General features: G+C 47.2%; 1 protein-coding gene across 2 annotated transcripts in view; it reads left to right on the top strand.

Annotated features, from left to right (window-relative positions):
* The window catches only part of RNF38 (ring finger protein 38), a 514,010-nt gene that overhangs the window by 180,994 nt on the left and 311,918 nt on the right, over positions 1-21,098 (top strand). For both annotated transcript variants that reach the window (XM_063914635.1, XM_063914636.1), the window contains exon 2: positions 17,094-17,164. In XM_063914635.1, coding sequence (XP_063770705.1) covers positions 17,094-17,164 — 71 coding nt within the window. The remainder of the gene's footprint in view (positions 1-17,093; positions 17,165-21,098) is intronic.

Genomic DNA, 21,098 nt, shown 5'->3' with positions numbered 1-21,098 from the left:
ATCTAAATCAAATCAATATTTTGTGTGACCACCCTGTGCCTTCAAAACAGCATCAATTCTTCTAGGTACACTTGCACTGTTTTTGAAGGAACTCGACAGGATGGTTGTTCCAAACATCTTGGAGAGCTAGTGACACATACAGTGGGGTTTGAAAGTTTGGGCACCCCAGGCAAAAATGTATTTTAATGTGCAAAAAGAAGCCAAGGAAAGATGGAAAAATCTCCAAAAGGCATCAAATTACAGATTAGACATTCTTATAACATGTCAAAAAAAGTTTGATTTTATTTCCATCAATTACACTTTCAAAAGAACAGAAAACAAAAAATGGCGTCTGCAAAAGTTTGGGCACCCTGCAGAGTTAATACCTTGTACTGCCCCCTTTGGCAAGTATAACAGCTTGTAAACGCTTTTTGTAGCCAGCCAAGAGTCTTTCAATTCTTGTTTGAGGTATCTTCGCCCATTCTTCCTTACAAAAGTCTTCCAGTTCTTTGAGATTCCTGGGCTGTCTGTGACGCACTGCTCTTTTAAGGTCTATCCATAGATTTGTCTGTGACGCACTGCTCTTTTAAGGTCTATCCATAGATTTTCAATTATGTTGAGGTCAGGAGATTGTGAAGGCCATGGCAAAACCTTCAGTTTACGCCTCTTGATGTAATCCACCGTGGATTTTGAGGTGTGTTTAGGATCATTATCCATTTGTAGAAGCCAGCCTCTCTTTAACTTCAGCTTTTTCACAGATGGCATCAAGTTAGCTCCCGAAATTTGCTGGAATCTTATTGAATCCATTTTTCCTTCTACTCGTGAAATGTTCCCTGTGCCACTGGCTGCAATACAACCCCAAAGCATGATTGATCCACCCCCATGCTTAACAGTTGGACAGAGGTTCTTTTCATTAAATTATGTGCCCTTCCTTCTACAAACGTACCTTTGCTCATTCCGGCCAAAAAGTTATATTTTAACCTCATCGGTCCACAGAACTTTATTCCAAAATGCATCAATCTTGTCTATATGTTCATTTGCAAACTTCAAACGCTGATTTTGTGGTGAGGACGTAGAAGAGGTTTTCTTCTGATGACTCTTCCATGAAGACCATATTTGTACAAGTATCTCTTTATAGTGGAATAGTGTACCACAACTCCAGTGTCTGCCAGATCTTCCTGGAGGGATCGTGCAGTCAAACGTGGATTTTGACTTGCTTTTCTCACAATCCTGCGAGCTGTTCTGTCTGATATTTTTCTTGGTCTTCCAGATCTTGCTTTAACTTCCACTGTTCCTGATGACTGCCATTTCTTAATTACATTCCGAACAGAGGATATGGACATCTAATAACGCTTTGCTATCTTCTTATAGCCTTCTCCTGCTTTGTGAGCGTCAACTATTCTCAGTTTCAGTGTTCTACACAACTGCTTAGAGGAACCCATGGTGCTGATTGTTGGAGCAAGGTCAGATGAGTCTGGGCTTTTAAAACCTTTGAGATTGACATCACCTGGTCTTTCCAGACGATGATTGAGAACAATCCATGACACTGCCAGGTCTCAGCTGTCCAAAGGGGGCAGTACAAGGTATTAACTCTGCAGGGTGCCAAACTTTTGCAGACACCATTTTTTGTTTTCTGTTCTTTTGAAAGTGTAAATGATGGAAATAAAATCAAACTTTTTTTGACATGTTATAAGAATGTCTAATCTGTAATTTGATTTATTTTGGAGATTTTTCCATCTTTCCATGGCTTCTTTTTGCACATTAAAATGAATTTTTGCCTGGGGTGCCCAAACTTTCAAACCCCACTGTATTCTGTGGATGTAGGCGTGCTCAAATTCTTCTGTCTCTTCATGTAATTCCAGACAGGCTCAATGATCAGGACTCTGTGGGGGCCATATCATCACTTCTAGGACACCTTGTTCTTCTTTATGCTGAAGATTTTAATGACATTGGCTGTACAGTATGTTTGGGATCATTCTCCTGCAGCAGAATAAATTTGGAGCCAATATCTGATAAATGCTTTGCAGTTTGCACAAAAGTTTATAAAGCCAGGCAAGAATCCTACCCATTATATTTTTATGAGAGATTTAGGAGATGCGATCGCAGTGATGCAAATGCCTTTACCTGTTTGACAGGCAGAGGCAATCGCGGGGTGGCGACACGGCGTTGTGGGGGCATGGTGACAAAAACGTGGACAGGTCCGGGCCACTTTCGGTGCACCTGCGCGATGTCACACGCAGCCTATGCGATGGGATAGATGGCACCGATGCGCCTGCATATGCAGCCTGGCTGAGCATGCAGGGGGCTACCAGTATTTCCCAATGCCTGCACTGCGTTTGCATTTATAAATGCGAACGCAGTTTAAGTCGGCCCTTCAAATGCTGGGTGGCCTTGCTCTGTGCTGGGTAATCCCCAGCATGCAATCGTAAGCAGTTGCAGTTTTGCTATTTTAGCAAAACTGCAACTGATGCAAAATAAGGTCCAAAGGGGGTCATTCCGAGTTGATCGCTCGCTAGCAGGTTTTAGCAGCCGTGCAAACGCATTGTTGCCGCCCACTGGGAAGTGTATTTTAGCTTTGCAGAAGTGTGAACGCTTGTGCAGCAGAGCGGCTGCAAAAACATTTTGTGCAAAACAAGACCAGCCCTGGACTTACTCTCCATGTGCGTTGATTCTAACGTTGGAAGGTTGGCTTTTGACGTCACACACCCGCACAACCTTCGCCCGGCCACGCCTGCGTTTTCCCGGGCACGCCTGCGTTTTTCTAAGCACTCCCTGAAAATGGTCAGGTGCATACGCATGCGCAGAAATTCCGATTTTTAGCCTGATCGCTGAGCTGCGAACAATGGCAGCTAGCGATCAACTCGGAATGACCCCCAAAGTTTCAGTCATAAAAATATATGATAACCAAGAATCCATTACAAAATTGTAATATCGTTCCAGAACTTATGCCATCACTATGTTTAGTGTACGTGTACTTCTAATTCCAACATCGAACAAAAGAAAACAAATTGTTCCTCTCTTCAGAATACTATTCACGCTTACCACCTGGCTTAGGGGGTCATTCCGAGTTGATCGCAGCTGTGCTAAATTTAGCACAGCTACGATCATCTTCCCTGACATGCGCGGGGACTCCCAGCACAGGGCTAGTCCGCCCCGCATGTTAGTCCGCCCCCTTCCCCCGACACAAGTACAAAAGCATCGCACAGCGGCGATGCTTTTGTATTTGTGGAGTAAGTCCCGGCCAGCGCAGCTCCTGCGTCTGGCCGGGAGTTGATTGTCGCTGCCACTGGCCCCCAACGGTCTGGCCACGCCTGCATTGGCCGGACCGCGCCCCGTAAACGGCGGCTTAACGCCGCCATCCAGCCCCCTCCTGCTCAGCGACCACCCCTGTCTCAGAGGCGATCGCTAGGCAATAACGGCTGCCATGCGCCGGCGCATGCGCAGTTCCGACTCGAACGCTGCGCTGCGACAAACTGCTGCGAGCGATCAGGTCGGAATGACCCCCTTAGTCTCTGCTCAAAACTATTAAAATGTAATTCCATTGTAAGTCACCCTCTTTATATTGCTAGCCAAGTTATAACACCTGTTTCAGCCTATGACTTAAGCTGGTATTATAAAGGAAGTGTTGTAAATTGTAAAAAAAAGGATGCCCAATTTTTATATCACCATCTCAAAAAATATGCCCCCTCCTTATAGCAAATAGTGTGGAACTTCCCTTTTACCAGAAGCGCTGTGGCTGTTGGACTTTATGGATGTAGTCCATCCATTGCTCTGCAATAAGAGCTATAGAAGAGCTCTGGACGGCCTACAATGTTTTCTGCCACATAGAAACTTAGAATTCTCATTATTCCATTTCTGTGGCACCATGTAACTGAAAGGGTTTCCTGTAGTAAGCAGCCTACAGGGTGCATGATTTATGAATTTCCCTAATGATAAAAATCCTCTTAAGAATGGTATTAAAACAGACCTAATCAGTGATGGAACAGTCATGAGGGGATCAGTACTAAATCCCGCTGGACGGAATCCCGGCGGTCGAAATACCGACGCCGGAATCCCGACCACACAATCCCGACAGGGGTGGCGAGCGGAACGCGGCACCTTGCGGGCTCGCTTCGCTCACCACGCTGCGCGCACGGTGCCTCGCTACGCTCGGCACACTGTTAAATTCTCCCTCTATGGGTGTCGTGGACACCCACGGAGGGAGAATATGTCGGGATTGAGCTGATCGGGATTCCGGCGTCGGTATTTCGACCGCCGGGATCCCGTCCAGCGGGATCTTGACACCGCCTCCCGTCATGAGAGCAGGTGGTATAGTAACCAGGGTTGAAGGGGGCTGGGAACACCAGCTCCCCAACTAGGATGTCCCTGCACCACAGATTACCTCCAGGCACCCACGGCACTTCGTCAATCTCCCGCTCCGCTGTAAAATATTGCCACTATAGGGCCTTATTCAGGTTTGATAGGAAACCAAAAAAGTTAGCAATTGGGCAAAACCATGTTGCACTGCAGGTGGGGCAGATGTAACATGTGCAGAGAGAGTTAGATTTGGGTGGGTTATATTGTTTCAGTGCATGGTAATTACTGGCTGCTTAATTTCTACACTGCAATTTAGATTTCAGTTTGAACACACCCCACCCAAATCTTACTCTCTCTGCACATGTTACATCTGCTCCACCTGCAGTGCAACATGGTTTTGCCCATTTTTTGCTTGCTAACAAATCTGAATAAGGCCCATCGTTTGAATACAATTATAGCACATTTTTCTTCTCTTTCTTCTTCTTCTTCGTCTTATTATTATTATTAGCATTATACAGAAATGTTGAATTTATTTTGTCATGAAGTCAGGGAGTACTCTGTACCCAGTTTATGGCCTTCCCACAATGTTAGGCCAGTCAGTAGAGCAAACAAGATGGCCACTTTATTAATAAATACAAAATTGTTTTGCAGAATAGAGTAATGATAGTTTTTACTGGACATTTTTTGACAAGTGCTGTTAAAAAAACATTTATACTGTATACTTAGTACTGTATATTTAGTAATTCCCTCACTATTTTGCCAACATGTACTTAAAACTAATTATTATTTATTTTTTCTCTTACACCCTAGAGGATGCTGAGGTCCACGTTAGTACCATGGGGTATAGACGGGTCCACCAGGAGCCATTGGCACATTAAGAGTTTGAGAGTGTGGCTGGCTCCTCCCTCTATGCCCCTCCCACCAGACTCAGTTTAGAAAATGTGCCCGGAGGAGCTGGTCATAGCTAGGGGAGCTCTCCAGAGTTTCCCTGGAAAAGTTTTATTTAGAGTTTATTATTTTACAGGGAGGCTGCTGGCAACAGCCTCCCTGCTTCGTGGGACTAAGGGGGGGTGTAGTGTCCGCCCTGCGGGGTCTGAGCCACTTACTCCGCTGACAGGACACTCCCGAGGGGTCAGATCGTTCCCTGCCGCAGGGGATCGCTCTCCCCAGCAGCATGCCGCCGCCCCCTTACAGAGCTGAAGAATTGGTGGCGAGTGAGGCACCGACTCCCCTAGCAAGCGGGGGGTCGGTGTGAAGATGGCGGCAGCAGGGTAGGAGTGCAGAATTAACTGTGCTCCGGAAGGCTCAGCGGTACATGGTGTGGCGTTGTGAGGGGCGCCCTGAACCAGCGCTACACCCTACACTGGTCCGAAAGCCTGTCGGGGTCCCCGGATCTCAGCCAGCACTCAATTCTCAGGCCAGTATAATCAGTGGAAGAGCGGAAAGACAGCCCCATTCTGGGGGCGGAGCTTCTCCTCAGAGCGGACCCAGCAGCGTTCAGCGCCATTTTCCTGCCTGCACAGCACTGATCAGGAGAAACAGGTCCCTCCACAGCAACTCCAGCTATCTGTAAACGGTACTAGGGGGTTATAGAAGGGGGGGGGGGGGGAGGCTGCAGTACGACTGTGTATCCTATTAAGGTGCACAGTCAGCGCTGAAAAGGGGTCTCCAGAAGCGCTGTGTGTGGGTTGGCTCCAATCTCTGTGTCTCTCTTGCCATTTTTTGGGGGGAAACTCTGTCTGCCCTCCCGTGTGTGTGTGTGTGTGTGTGTGTGTGTGTGTGTGTGTGTGTGTGTGTGTGTGTGTGTGTGTGTGTGTGTGTGTGGAGTGTTTGGTGGTATCCTTTAGCTATGTCCAGGGACACTGTGTCATATGCTGCGGAGGATATGTCCTCCCAGGATGATCCCATTCCATTTAATCAGGATAGCACTGGTTTAGCACAGATTCCAGCAAGGGAACCTGAGTGGTTTTCCTCTATCAAATCTTGGATTTCTCAGATGTCAGACAGGGTTGCAAGTAATGAATCTGCAACCCAGGTATTACAGAACTTTATGGCAGTATGGCCCATTCTGGTACCTCAGGACGCTTCGCTATATACCCCCACAAACGTGCGCTTGTTCATGTCAAGCGAGATGACACGGATACCGATTCTGACACCACAGACGGTAATGGGGATGTGTTGCGGGGGTCTGCCTCTCTTGCAAAGGGGGTGCAACTGATGATAGAGGCCATCAGGGATGTGTTGAATATTAATGATACCACACCTGAGCAGGTTGAGGAGGCTTTTTTCACTGAAAATAAGAAAGCCTTGCTAACCTTCCCTGCGTCAAAGGAATTAAATGCTATATTTGAGAAAGCATGGGAAATCCCTGAGAAAAAATTCCAGATCCCTAAAAGGGTCCAGGTAACGTTCCCTTTCCCTGAGGAGAATAGAAAAAAATGGGAAAACCCGCCAATTGTTGACGCATCTGTGTCCAGACTCTCAAAAAATTTGGTTTTGCCTGTTCTGGGATCTACCGCCTTAAAGGAGCCGGCTGATCGCAAAATTGATAATACACTTAAATCAATGTACACCGCTTCGGGGGCCATATTACGTCCCACTATTGCTAGTGCATGGATTGCAAAAGCTATAGTAAAGTGGTATGGCACCTTACTTGAGGATTTGGATACGATGGATAAGGGTGATGTTGAATTGTTTTTGCGTAACATTCACGATTCAGCAGATTTTATGGTAGAATCCATAAAATACCTGGGTTCCATGGCTGCAGGAATCTCTTCCATGTCTGTTTCGTCGGGGACTGTGGCTGCGCCAGTGGTCGGCCGACGCGGAATCCAGGAAAAGCGTGGAGTCCCTATCCTACACAGGTCAGGCTCTCTTTGGGGAAGCTTTGGATGCGTGGATATCCACGGCTAAAGCGGGTAAGTCTCCGTTTCTTCCCTCAGCTGCACCTGCTCCGAAGAAATCCTTTTCTTCATCAGCATCACAATCCTTTCAGCCTAACAAGCCTAGAAAGGCCAGACCGTCCAATACCTTCTTTAGGGGGGGTCGAGTTAAATCCAGGAAACCTGCGGCCACAGGTTCCCAAGAACAAAAGCCTGTTTCAGGTACGTCAAAGTCCTTCGCATGACGGTGGACCACGCGGCCTGGAGGTGGGGCCAGTGGGAGCGAGACTCAGATAGTTCAGTCACGTCTGGGTATCGTCCGGCCTGGATCCCTGGGTGATAGATATTGTGTCCCAGGGATACAGGCTGGAATTTCAAAATCTCCCTCCTCACCGATTTTTCAAATCAGAACTGTCCTACAAGAGGCTGCCCAGAAGTTGGTGGAGGCACAGGTCATTGTGCCAGTTCCTCCTCATTTACAAACCACAGGTTACTATTCAAACCTTTTCGTGGGTACCGAAACCGGATGGTTCGGTCAGGTCCATTCTGAACCTAAAATCACTGAACCCCTTTCTAAAGGAGTTCAAGTACAAAATGGAGTCTCTCCGGGCAGTGATATCAGGTTTGAAGGAGGGGGAATTCCTGATATCCCCGGATATCAAGGATGCATACCTCCACATTCCGATTTGGCTGCCGCATCAGGTTTATCTCCGTTTCGCATTACTGGACTATCATTTCCAGTTCCAGGCACTGCCATTCGGCCTCTCAACAGCACCAAGGGAGTTCACCAAGGTGATGGCAGAGATGATGGTTCTCCTCCGCAAACAAGGGGTGAACATCATTCCATATCTGGACGATCTGCTGATAAAGGTATCGTCCAAAGAGAATCTGTTGCACTCCATTGTTCTCACAACCCAACTACTCAGACTCCACGGTTGGATTCTGAACCTTCCAAAATCACATTTGGAACCAACCCAGAGGTTGTCTTTTCTGGGGATGATCCTTGACACAGAAGTGCAGAGGGTGATACAAACAATGGTCCGGGATGTCCTGAAGCCAGCCCGGGTGTCGGTTCATCGATGCATTTGCCTTTTGGGAAAGATGGTGGCCTCTTATGAGGCTCTCCCGTATGGGAGGTTCCATGCTCGGACCTTCCAACTGGACCTCCTGGTCAAGTGGTCAGGATCTCATCTCCACATGCACCAGAGAATTCGTCTTTCACTCCCCTGGGGGCTCCAATTGCCTCACCTTCTGGAGGGCCGCAGGTTCGGGATTCAGGACTGGGTCCTTCTAACCATGGATGCGAGCCTCCTGGACTAGGGCACAGTCACTCAGGGGGAAACCTTCAAAGGAAGGTGATCAAGTCGGGAGGCCGGCCTGCCGATCAACCTCCTGGAACTAAGAGCCGTCTACAACGGTCTTCTTCAGGCGGCCCATCTTCTAAGAAATCGGGCCATTCAAGTACAGTCGGACAATGTAACGACGGTGGCTTACATAAACCGACAGGGCGGAACGAAGAGCAGAGCCGCAATAGCAGAGGTAACAAGAATCATCCTCTGGGCAGAAAGACACGCATTGGTGCTCTCAGCAATCTTCATTCCGGGAGTGGACAACTGGGTAGCAGACTTTCTCAGCAGACACAATCTCCGTCCAGGGGAGTGGGGTCTCCATCCGGAGGTGTTCAAGGAAATAACAGACCTTTGGGGGTTACCCCAAATAAACATGATGGCCTCTCGTCTCAACAAGAAGCTTCAACGCTATTGTTCCAGGTCTAGGGACCCACAATCAGTGGCAGTGGATGCCCTGGTGTCTCCGTGGGTGTTCCAGTCGGTGTATGTGTTTCCACCACTTCCACTCATTCCAAGAGTTCTAAAGCTCGTAAGGAGAACAAGAGTTCAAGCGATCCTCATTGCTCCAGACTGACCAAGGCGAGCTTGGTACGCGGACCTTCTGAATCTCTTGCAGGAAGAGCCGAGGCCTCTTCCTCTTCGGGAGGACCTGCTACAGCAGGGGCCGTTCGCCTATCAAGACTTACCGCGGCTATGTTTGACGGCATGGAAGTTGAGCACCTGATACTTGCTCGGAAGGGCATTCCGAAGAAGGTCATTCCTACCCTAATACAGGCTAGGAAAGGGATAACGTCTAAACATTACCATCGTATTTGGAAGAAATTTGTATCTTGGTGTGAATCTAAGAAATTTCCTGCGGTTTAGTTTCAACTGGGACGTTTTCTCCTCTTCCTGCAAGCAGGTGTGGATATGGGCCTGAGACTGGGATCTGTGAAGGTCCAGATTTCGGCCCTGTCCATTTTCTTCCAGAAACAATTGGCTGCCCTCCCTGAAGTTCAAACATTTTTGAAGGGAGTTCTGCACATCCAACCTCCCTTTGTACGGCCTACAGCGCCTTGAGACCTTAACGTGGTGTTGCAGTTTCTCCAGTCGGACTGGTTTGAGCCTCTACAGGAGGTTGAGGTCAATTTTCTTACATGGAAGCGGTCACGTTGTTGGCCTTAGCTTCTGCTAGACGTGTGTCAGAATTGGGGGCTTTGTCCTATAAAAGCCCTTACTTGATCTTACACGAAGATAGAGCTGAGCTCAGAACACGTCAGCAGTTTCTTCCGAAGGTTGTGTCGGCATTTCATATCAACCAACCTATTTTGGTGCCAGTGGCTACTGACTCCTCAATTTCAACAAAGTCCTTGGATGTTGTGAGGGCTTTGAAAATCTATGTGAAGAGGACTGCTCGTCACAGGAAATCTGACTCTCTGTTTGTCCGGTATGATCCCAAGAAAATTGGGTGTCCTGCTTCAAAGCAGACTATATCTCACTGGATTAGGTTCACTATCCAGCATGCTTATTCTACGGCAGGTTTGCCGTGTCCAAAATCTGTTAAGGCCCACTCTACTCGTAAGGTGGGGTCTTCCTGGACGGCTGCCCAGGGTGTCTCGGCATTACAGCTTTGCCGAGCGGCAACTTGGTCTGGGTCGAACACGTTTGCAAAGTTCTACAAGTTCGATACTTTGACCTCTGATGATCTGAAGTTCAGTCAATCAGTTCTGCAGAAGCCTCCGTGCTCTCCCTCCCGTTCTGGGAGCTTTGGTACATCCCCATGGTACTAATGTGGACCCCAGCGTCCTCTAGGACGTAAGAGAAAATAAGAATTTACTCACCGGTAATTCTATTTCTCGTAGTCCGTAGTAGATGCTGGGAACTCCGTAAGGACCATGGAGAATAGCGGGCTCCGAAGGAGGCTGGGCACTCTAGAAAGATTTAGGACTACCTGGTGTGCACTGGCTCCTCCCACTATGACCCTCCTCCAAGCCTCAGTTAGGACACCGTGCCCGGACGAGCAGACATAATAAGGAAGGATTTAGAATCCCGGGTAAGACTCTTACCAGCCACACCAATCACACCGTACAACTCGTGATACTATATCCAGTTTGACAGTATGAAAAACAACTGAGCCTCTCAACAGATGGCTCAACAATAACCCTTTAGTTAACAATAACTATTTACAAGTATTGCAGACAATCCGCACTTGGGATGGGCGCCCAGCATCCACTACGGACTACGAGAAATAGAATTACCGGTGAGTAAATTCTTATTTTCTCTAACGTTCTAGTGGATGCTGGGAACTCCGTAAGGACCATGGGGATTATACCAAAGCTCCCAAACGGGCGGGAGAGTGCGGATGACTCTGTAGCACCGAATGAGAGAACTCCAGGTCCTCCTCAGCCAGGGTATCAAATTTGTAGAATTTTGCAAATGTGTTTGCCCCTGACCAAGTAGCTGCTCGGCAAAGTTGTAAAGCCGAGACCGCCCAAGATGAGCCCACCTTCCTTGTGGAATGGGCATTTACAGATTTTGGCTGTGGCATGCCTGCCACAGAATGTGCAAGCTGAATTGTACTACAAATCCAGCGAGCAATAGACTGCTTAGAAGCAGGAGCACCCAGCTTGTTGGGTGCATACAGGATAAACAGCGAGTCAGATTTTCTGACTCCAGCCGTCCTGGAAACATATATTTTCAGGGCCCTGACAACGTCTAGCAACTTGGAGTCCTCCAAATCCTTAGTAGCCGCAGGCACCACAATAGGCTGGTTCAGGTGAAACGCTGACACCACCTTAGGGAGAAACTGGGGACGAGTCCTCAATTCTGCCCTATCCATATGGAAAATCAGATAAGGGCTTTTACATGATAAAGCCGCCAATTCTGACACTCGCCTGGCTGAAGCCAAGGCCAATAACATGACCACTTTCCACGTGAGATATTTCAGATCCACGGTTTTTAGTGGCTCAAACCAATGTGATTTTAAGAAACTCAACATCACGTTGAGATCCCAAGGTGCCACAGGAGGCACAAATGGGGGCTGAATATGCAGCACTCCTTTCACAAATGTCTGAACTTCAGGTACTGAAGCTAGTTCTTTTTGAAAGAAAATCGACAGAGCCAAGATCTGTACTTTAATGGAGCCTAGTTTTAGGCCCAAATTCACTCCTGCTTGCAGGAAATGCAGAAATCGACCTAGTTGAAATTCCTCTGTTGGGGCCTTTTTGGCCTCGCACCATGCAACATATTTCCGCCATATGCGGTGATAATGCTTTGCCGTAACATCTTTCCTGGCCTTAATAAGCGTAGGAATGACTTCTTCCGGAATACCCTTTTCCTTTAGGATCCGGTGTTCAACCGCCATGCCGTCAAACGCAGCCGCGGTAAGTCTTGGAACAGACAGGGCCCCTGTTGTAGCAGGTCCTGTCTGAGCGGTAGAGGCCACGGGTCCTCTGAGAGCATCTCTTGAAGTTCCGGGTACCACGCTCGTCTTGGCCAATCCGGAACCACGAGAATGGTGTTTACTCCTCGCTTTCTTATTATTCTCAATACCTTTGGTATGAGAGGCAGAGGAGGGAACACATAAACCGACTGGTACACCCACGGTGTCACTAGAGCGTCCACAGCTATCGCCTGAGGGTCCCTTGACCTGGCGCAATATCTTTTTAACTTTTTGTTGAGGCGGGACGCCATCATGTCCACCTGTGGTTTTTCCCAACGGTTTACCAGCATCTGGAAGACTTCTGGCTGAAGTCCCCACTCTCCCGGGTGGAGGTCGTGTCTGCTGAGGAAGTCTGCTTCCCAGTTGTCCACTCCCGGAATGAACACTGCTGACAGTGCTAGTACATGATTCTCCGCCCATCGGAGAATTCTTGTGGCTTCCGCCATCGCCATCCTGCTTCTTGTGCCGCCCTGTCGATTTACATGGGCGACTGCCGTGATGTTGTCTGACTGGATCAGCACCGGCTGGTGTAGGAGCAGGGATTTTGCTTGACTTAGGGCATTGTAGATGGCCCTTAGTTCCAGAATATTTATGTGAAGGGAAGTCTCCTGACTCGACCATAGTCCTTGGAAGTTTCTTCCCTGTGTGACTTCCCCCCCAGCCTCGAAGGCTGGCATCCGTGGTCACCAGGACCCAGTCCTGTATGCCGAACCTGCGGCCCTCTAGAAGATGGGCACTCTGCAGCCACCACAGTAGCGACACCCTGGTTCTTGGAGACAGGGTTATCAAGCGATGCATCTGAAGATGCGATCCGGACCACTGGTCCAACAGGTCCCACTGAAAGATTCTGGCATGGAACCTGCCAAAGGGAATTGCTTCGTAAGAAGCCACCATCTTTCCCAGGACCCGCGTGCAGCGATGCACTGATACCTGTTTTGGTTTCAGGAGGTCTCTGACTAGAGATGACAACTCCCTGGCTTTCTCCTCCGGGAGAAACACTTTTTTCTGGACTGTATCCAGAATCATACCCAGGAACAGTAGTCGTGTCGTCGGAACCAGCTGTGACTTTGGGATATTCAGAATCCAGCCGTGCTGGTGCAGCAGTAGATAGTGCTACTCCCACCAACAACTGTTCCTTGGACCTCGCTTTTATTAGGAGATCGTCCAAGTACGGGATAATTAAAACTCCCTTTTTTCGAAGGAGTATCATCATTTCCGCCATCACCTTGGTAAATACCCTCGGTGCCGTGGACAGTCCAAACGGCAGCGTCTGGAATTGGTAATGGCAATCCTGTACCACAAATCTGAGGTACTCCTGGTGAGGATGGTAAATGGGGACATGCAAGTAAGCATCCTTGATGTCCAGGGATACCATGTAATCCCCCTCGTCCAGGCTCGCAATAACCGCCCTGAGCGATTCCATCTTGAACTTGAATTTTTTTATGTATGTGTTCAAGGATTTCAAATTTAAAATGGGTCTCACCGAACCGTCCGGTTTCGGTACCACAAATAGTGTGGAATAGTAACCCCGGCCTTGTTGAAGTAGGGGTACCTTGATTATCACCTGCTGGGAATACAGCTTGTGAATTGCCGCTAGCACCGCCTCCCTGTCTGAGGGAGCAATCTGCAAGGCAGATTTTAGGAACCGGTGGGGTGGAGACGCCTCGAATTCCAGTTTGTACCCCTGAGATACTATTTGAAGGATCCAGGGATCCACCTGTGAGCGAGCCCACTGATAGCTGAAATTCTTGAGGCGGCCCCCCACCGTACCTGGCTCCGCCTGTGGAGCCCCACCGTCATGCGGCGGACTTGGAAGAAGAAGCGGGGGAGGACTTTTGCTCCTGGGAACCTGCTGTTTGTTGCAGTCTTTTTCCCCTACCTCTGCCTCTGGACAGAAAGGACCCGCCTTTTCCACGCCTGATTTTCTGGGTCCGAAAGGACTGAACCTGAGAAAACGGCGCCTTCTTAGGCTGTGAGGGGACATGGGGTAAAAATGCTGACTTCCCAGACGTTGCTGTGGAAACTAGGTCCGAGAGACCATCCCCAAATAATTCCTCACCCTTATATGGTAACACTTCCATGTGCTTTTTTGAATCTGCATCTCCTGTCCACTGGCGAGTCCATAAGCCTCTTCTAGCAGAAATGGACAATGCACTTACTTTAGATGCCAATCGGCAGATTTCCCTTTGTGCATCTCTCATATATAAGACTGAGTCTTTTATTTGGTCTATGGTTAACAGGATCGTGTCTCTGTCTAATGTGTCAATATTTTCTGACAGTTTATCTGACCACGCAGCGGCAGCACTGCACATCCAAGCTGACGCAATAGCTGGCCTAAGTATAATGCCTGTGTGTGTATATACAGACTTCAGGATCGCCTCCTGCTTTCTATCAGCAGGTTCCTTGAGGGCGGCCGTATCCGGAGACGGTAGTGCCACCTTTTTAGACAAACGTGTGAGCGCTTTATCCACTCTAGGGGGTGTTTCCCAACGTGACCTATCCTCTGGCGGGAAAGGGAACGCCATTAGTACCTTCTTAGGAATTACCAATTTTTTTATCAGGGAAAGCCCACGCTTCTTCACACACTTCATTTAATTCATCTGATGGGGGAAAAACTACGGGTAGTTTTTTCTCTCCAAACATAATACCCTTTTTAGTGGTACCAGTAGTTATATCAGAAATGTTTAACACCTCTTTCATTGCCTCAATCATACAGTGAATGGCCTTAGTGGGCATCAGGTTTGACTCATCGTCGTCGACACTGGTGTCAGTATCCGTGTCGACATCTGGGTCTGCTTGAGGTAGCGGGCGTTTTAGAGCCCCTGACGACCCATGCGACGCCTGGGCAGGCACGAGCTGAGAAGTCGGCTGTCCCACATTTGGCATGTCGTCGATTTTCTTATATAAGGAGTCTATACGTGCACTCATTACTTTCCATAAGCCCATCCACTCAGGTGTCTGCCCCGCAGGGGGTGACATCCCTTCTAAAGGCATCTGCTCCGCCTCCACATCATTATCCTCATCAAACATGTCGACACAGCCGTACCGACACACCGCACACACACAAGGAATGCTCCGAATGAGGACAGGACCCACAAAAGCCCTTTGGGGGGACAGAGTGAGAGTATGCCAGCACACACCAGAGCGCTATATAATGCAGGGACTAACTAAGTTATGTCCCCTATAGCTGCTTTTTATATTATATATGTATTACGCCCAAATTTAGTGCCCCCCCTCTCTGTTTTTACCCTGTTCTGAAGTGTAGACTGCAGGGGAGAGCCAGGGAGCTTCCTTCCAGCGGATCTGTGAAGGAGAAATGGCGCCAGTGTGTCTGAGGGAGATAGCTCCGCCCCTTTTCCGCGGCCTATTCTCCCGCTTTTTTCTGGATTCTGGCAGGGGAATTTAGCCAATCCGGCTGCAAGCAGGCGAGTTCGCTTCTTCTCCCCTTAGTCCCGCGCTGCAGTGAGCCTGTTGCCAGCAGGTCTCACTGAAAATAAAAAACCTAAAATTATACTTTCTTTCTAAGGGCTCAGGAGAGCCCCTAGTGTGCATCCAACCTCGGCCGGGCACGAAATCTAACTGAGGCTTGGAGGAGGGTCATAGTGGGAGGAGCCAGTGCACACCAGGTAGTCCTAAATCTTTCTAGAGTGCCCAGCCTCCTTCGGAGCCCGCTATTCCCCATGGTCCTTACGGAGTTCCCAGCATCCACTAGGACGTTAGAGAAAATAGGATTTTGGTTACCTACCGGTAAATCCTTTTCTCGTAGTCCGTAGAGGATGCTGGTCACCCGCCCAGCTCTTCGTTTTCCTGCAACCGTTATCTGGTTCAGTACAACTTTGTTTAGTTATATACTGCATTATTACTTGGTAAGTAATGTTTCAGCAGTTGCTGTGTTTTCAAGCTAGTTAGCTTGAGGTGCCTTGTATGTGTGAGCTGGTATGAATCTCGCCACTATCTGTGTTAAATTCTTCTCTCGAAGATGTTCGTCTCCTCGGGCACAGTTTATAGACTGAGTCTGGTGAGAGGGGCATAGAGGGAGGAGCCAGCCCACACTCTCATACTCTTAAAGTGCCAGTGGCTCTTGGTGGACCCGTCTATACCCCATGGTACTAATGTGGACCCCAGCATCCTCTACGGACTACGAGAAAAGGATTTACCGGTAGGTAACCAAAATCCTATTATTACCAGTTATTTATCTAGTGCATACATATTCCGCAGAGTTTTAAAACAATTACAATAAATGTTTTGCTAAAATGAGAATAATGTGATTTTTAAATATTATATGGCATTTCTACTGCCTTTTGGTAGAAAAATAACCGTCTTCTAGCCTATTTACTTGTGGAATAGCGATTTCAGATGACATGTACAGTATTATAAATTAGCTGAAAGAGAGTAATCGGGGCTCTCACAGCCCTGCTCCCTTACCTTCCCAAGTCACTATGGCCCTCATTCCGAGTTGTTTGCTCGCTAGCTACTTTTAGCAGAAATGCAAACACAAAGCCGCCGCCCTCTGGGAGTGTATCTTAGCATAGCAGAATTGCTAACGAAAGATTTGCAATTCTGCTATTAAGTATTTCCTTGCAGTTTCTGAGTAGCTCCAGACCTACTCCTAGATTGCGATCACCTCAGTCCGTTTAGTTCCTGATTTGACGTCACAAACACGCCCTGCGTCCGGTTAGCCACTCCTCCGTTTCTCCAGCCACTCCTGCGTTTTTACCTGGCACGCCTGCGTTTTTTAGCACACTCCCGGAAAACGGCCAGTTTCCTTAGCGCGTGCTTCCTGCTGTGCATACGCATGCGCAGAACTGCCGGATTTTAGCCTATTAGCAATTCTGCTAAAAGTAGCAGCGAGCGAATAACTCGGAATGACCACCTGTAATAGAACTTGACACACAGAGTGGTCATGGATACATTTTGTTATTTATTTATTTTTTGTCTTTTTCTATTTTTCTTTCAGTGTTGCTGCACTCTGTAAAATAGTTACAAGTAATCTTTTATGGATTGGTAAATATTTAAGGGTACATGTAGTTGGGGTCATTTTTATTAGATGGTCCTGCAGTACTTTTCATGATTGTGGGTGCTGCTCTGTTAGTGTGTTTATAAGCACCACTTAAGAGTTATTCGATACTAGCAATGATATATTTCCTTTCTTGTTTTCTTGTGTAGGTCATTTGGGCCCCTCGTTTCAGTGTCAGCCAGTGCATCAAGACCACATATACAACGATGACAACGAAAAGGTAAAGGGTGCCCTTAAAAGCCCATAAATATCATGACAACCTTTCACACTTTAAAAATAAATTAAATAATTACTCATTACTTAAGCAATAACACATGGCGAGAAGTACATTAAACATTTCAGCGAACAGCCTGGGAGTCTTAAATGCCTTAAGGAAGAAGCTTAACCTTTATTAAAGAATGTTTCTCATGAAATTCAAATCTGTGCCTGCATATTACCTAATATATTTATTCATGTGTATTTATGGGTCTGCAGAAAATGCATTAAGAGAAGGTGCACTGAAAGAGATATAACATAATACATGCAACAAACTATGACATAAATGACATGTATGGATAGTTTAAAAGGCAATGTGCAGTAAAATACTTGTGTGTTCCAGATGCCTAGCTCAGCAAAATATGTGGATTTTGGGATGGTTGTAAGCATGATAATATGAAAACGCTGCATCCATCGCAATATATTGGTTGGAGGAGCCGGCAATATTAGTCCAACCCATCTGTAGGTTCCCCCTTGCTTTTCTGAGACCCATTTGCAGCTCCTGGAAGGCAACTAAATGAACTAAAAAGCCCAATCAGGGATTCACTATATACTTTATGCATTGGTCCTTGTATAAGGAGGATGAGAGCAGAGCAGGGGCTGGCATAGAGATTATTCTGACATTGCTGGTTCTCTGTCATCTTCTGGCACCAGAATGGTCACTTGTTAGTTTGGGGTTCTGTCTTTTGTCAGTATAATATGCATGATGTGAAAATGGGTATTTTGTCAAAGGCAGGAGAGCATAGCAATTGTTGTTATGTTGTGGAAGATATTGTAGAAAGGAGAATATTGTAAGAAGGAAAGTCATAGAACAATTAGTTTATCATAAGCAGACAGTAGAAAATCAGTGTTTGTACTGGAAGACAAACTATAAGTTTCATCAAAGTTTCACAATATAAATGTTATGTATGATTGCAAGTAAATGATCTGTAAATAGCATATATTTTAAAATATGTATTTTTAATAGTATGAAAAAATCGAATTAACATTCATTTGGATAATATGGATATCATAAATACTCAACACAAGTGCAGATTTTTTCTCTCCCATGCCTATTGTGCTACAGAAATATACTAATAAATCTCTATGGCACATCATTTCTGCTGCAATTTTTGACTGGGGTCATGGAAGTTTAAGGTAGCATTGCCAGGTAAGGCGGAATAGATACAACCTAACCAGGGGTCCCCTCACAGATTGTGTTGTCTTATTTTTCCTCCTACTCGCACACACCTCTGCAGCATACTTGCCTACTTTTGAAAAAGCATTTCAGGGAGATTGTGAAAGTAACAACTAAAAGCGCGGACGCGTACTGCTACATCGGGGAGGCGTGTTATGAAAATTACTTAGATCCAAATGTAAATGAGCCCCAAATTTAGTAAGATTTATTTGCTGAAGAAAAGACACTGACATTTTTCAGGATTTGTTTGTGTATTGTGATTTACAAGAGGTTCCAATGTAGGGAAATGGCACTGATGTTCCCATTTGAATGTATTTATCTCTTTTTTCTTTTTCCCCCCAAGAATGTAATAGCTACAATGAGGATAAGGTGCAATCAGGGAGATTGCTGGACTATTCAGGGAGTGAGGGAGATTGCTTCTATTTCAGGGAGTCTCCTGCAGAATGAGGGAGGGTAGGCAACTATGCTCTGCAGCCATTTTAAAGTGGTGTCCTGACATAACAGCACTATCTGGGAGTGCAGGTTGAAGTTTCAGAAAACAACTCTGACATGTCACTGTAAATATCCATTTCATACACACAGAGGAGGCTTTCATTTTCTGGGCTAAAACAATTAGAATCAGAATCGATTCACAAGTAGTAATGATGCCACTAACATGAGGCTAATGCCGCAACAGGGCTCTATGCCGCTGCTAATCGCATGATACCATGATGACGCCAGAGTGGCTAGGCCTGTTTGGAGTTTCCTGAGGACACTCTGAGTAGCTGTACAGACAGCAGAGTGCAGGATGCTTCAGGGGCAGTGCCGCAGTGATAATGGCTGCTGTTAGCCAGAAGCAAGGGCCATGGGCAGGGCTGCCATCAGAAATTCAGGGGCCCGGGACTGACAAAATAAGCAGGACAAAATATACAGTAGGGGGGCAAAAGAGTTAGTAATGTGCCAGTCATCTCCAGTGTCTCTCCAGTTCCGCCAGCCCCACATCTGCCTCACCAGCCAGTACTCCTTGTCTCTCCAGTCAGGCTCCTTCTGTCTCCTTTTTTTTTCTCCAGCCAGCACCCCCTTCTGTCTCACAAGCCAGCCCCCCTGCTCCAGCCTCCCCTTGTGTCCCACCAGCCCTGCTTTGCCACTCACCTCAAGCTCCAGACAGCCCCCCCCCCCCCATGACACACTGCTTACCTTCTTCACTTGTATCAAATCCTTTCTCTTTCACTGGCGCACATGTGATGCAATAAAATCAGAACTTTTACTGGGACAGAAGGAGGCGGCGGCAGAATGAGCCAGCACAGCAGCAGCAGGGGTGGCAGGACCGGAACCAACGGCATTATAAGTCGGCAGTAGTAGTAGCCAGCAGCGGCGAGGGTGGCAGGATCGGAGCTGGCAGCAGTAGAAGCCGCTGTGGTGGGAACCAGGGCGGACCCTCTCTCTCTGTCCGAGCATCCGGGCCCGACACTAGAGTCCCTGCCTATTTTCCCGCCAAAGTTGTGCCACGGGCTGCCGCCCGTGTAGCGCAGCCCTTGTCCCAGGCCACTCCTCTGCTCCTCAGTTCGGCGGGCACCAGCTCCGCTTATCCGTGCCAGTGAAGAGAAGCTGTCGCCCGCCGTACTGAGGAACAGAGGAGTGGTCTGGGACAAGGACCGCGCTGTGATGAACGGGGAAGAAAAGAGGAGGCTGGAGCCAGCCTGCAGGACTGAGGAGCAGATGTATTAAGCCTGGAGATGTGATAGAGCAATGATGAAGCAGTGATAAGTGCAAGGTGATAATGCACCAGCCAATCAGCTCCAATATGTAAATTGAAAGTTAGGAGCTGATTGGTTGGTGCATTATCACCTTCCACTTATCACTGCTTTATCACTTCTCCAGACTTAATACATCTGCTCCTCAGGACGGAGCAGAGGAGTGTGACATGGACCGTGTGACGGATAGACGGACGAACGGACAGAAGACACAGCAAGACCAGGTTTGTATGGTATATTGTAATGTATAACTTGTCCTGTGTTACCACAAATGCCTCTCACAGGCCACCACACCTAATTTTTTTTTTTAAGGCTGTAAAACATATTATTTGATTAAAAAAAATTTCAACAGTAAGTTAAAATTGCTTAAAGTGATTAATACAGAAGAAAGGGGGGCTGCCATTTTTGTCAGTCCTGGGCCCCACAATTTCTGATTGCAGCCCTGCTAACTGGCTTTCCAAGTAGTGTCGGGATTCCAGTGTCGCTATTTTGACTGCCGGGATCCCGACCACCGGGATCCTAACTTGATCCTGTTATGGCCGTGCATGAGGCACATAATTATGACACTATTCATAGTGAATTTATAGACTAAATGTAAGAAGCAGTGATAAGAGCGGAGAAGTGAGCCAGTGAAGAAGTTGCCCCATCAACCAATCAGCAGCTCTGTATAATTTTATAGTATGCAAATTATAGATGATACTTCAGTGCTGATTGGTTGCCATGGGCAACTTCCCCACTGGCTCACTTCTCCGCTCTTATCACTGCTTCATACATTTACCTGTTAATACCAATTCAGTCCACAAAATTTCTTTGTCCACTTTCTGTATCTGACAGGTGTAGAGTTTGATGCGCTTTATGCCAAAACCAGAGTCATAAAATGCTTCTGAAAAAAAGAGGAAATTACTGCAGTATGCAGCTTTGTAAGGTTTGCATAGGTGCCTGTTTTTATACCAGGAGAAAACAGTATTAAATATGACCAGTTTATACCA

Source organism: Pseudophryne corroboree, chromosome 1 (assembly GCF_028390025.1).
Source record: "Pseudophryne corroboree isolate aPseCor3 chromosome 1, aPseCor3.hap2, whole genome shotgun sequence".
Lineage (NCBI taxonomy): Eukaryota > Metazoa > Chordata > Amphibia > Anura > Myobatrachidae > Pseudophryne > Pseudophryne corroboree.
This window is presented reverse-complemented; position numbering and strand designations above follow the sequence as displayed.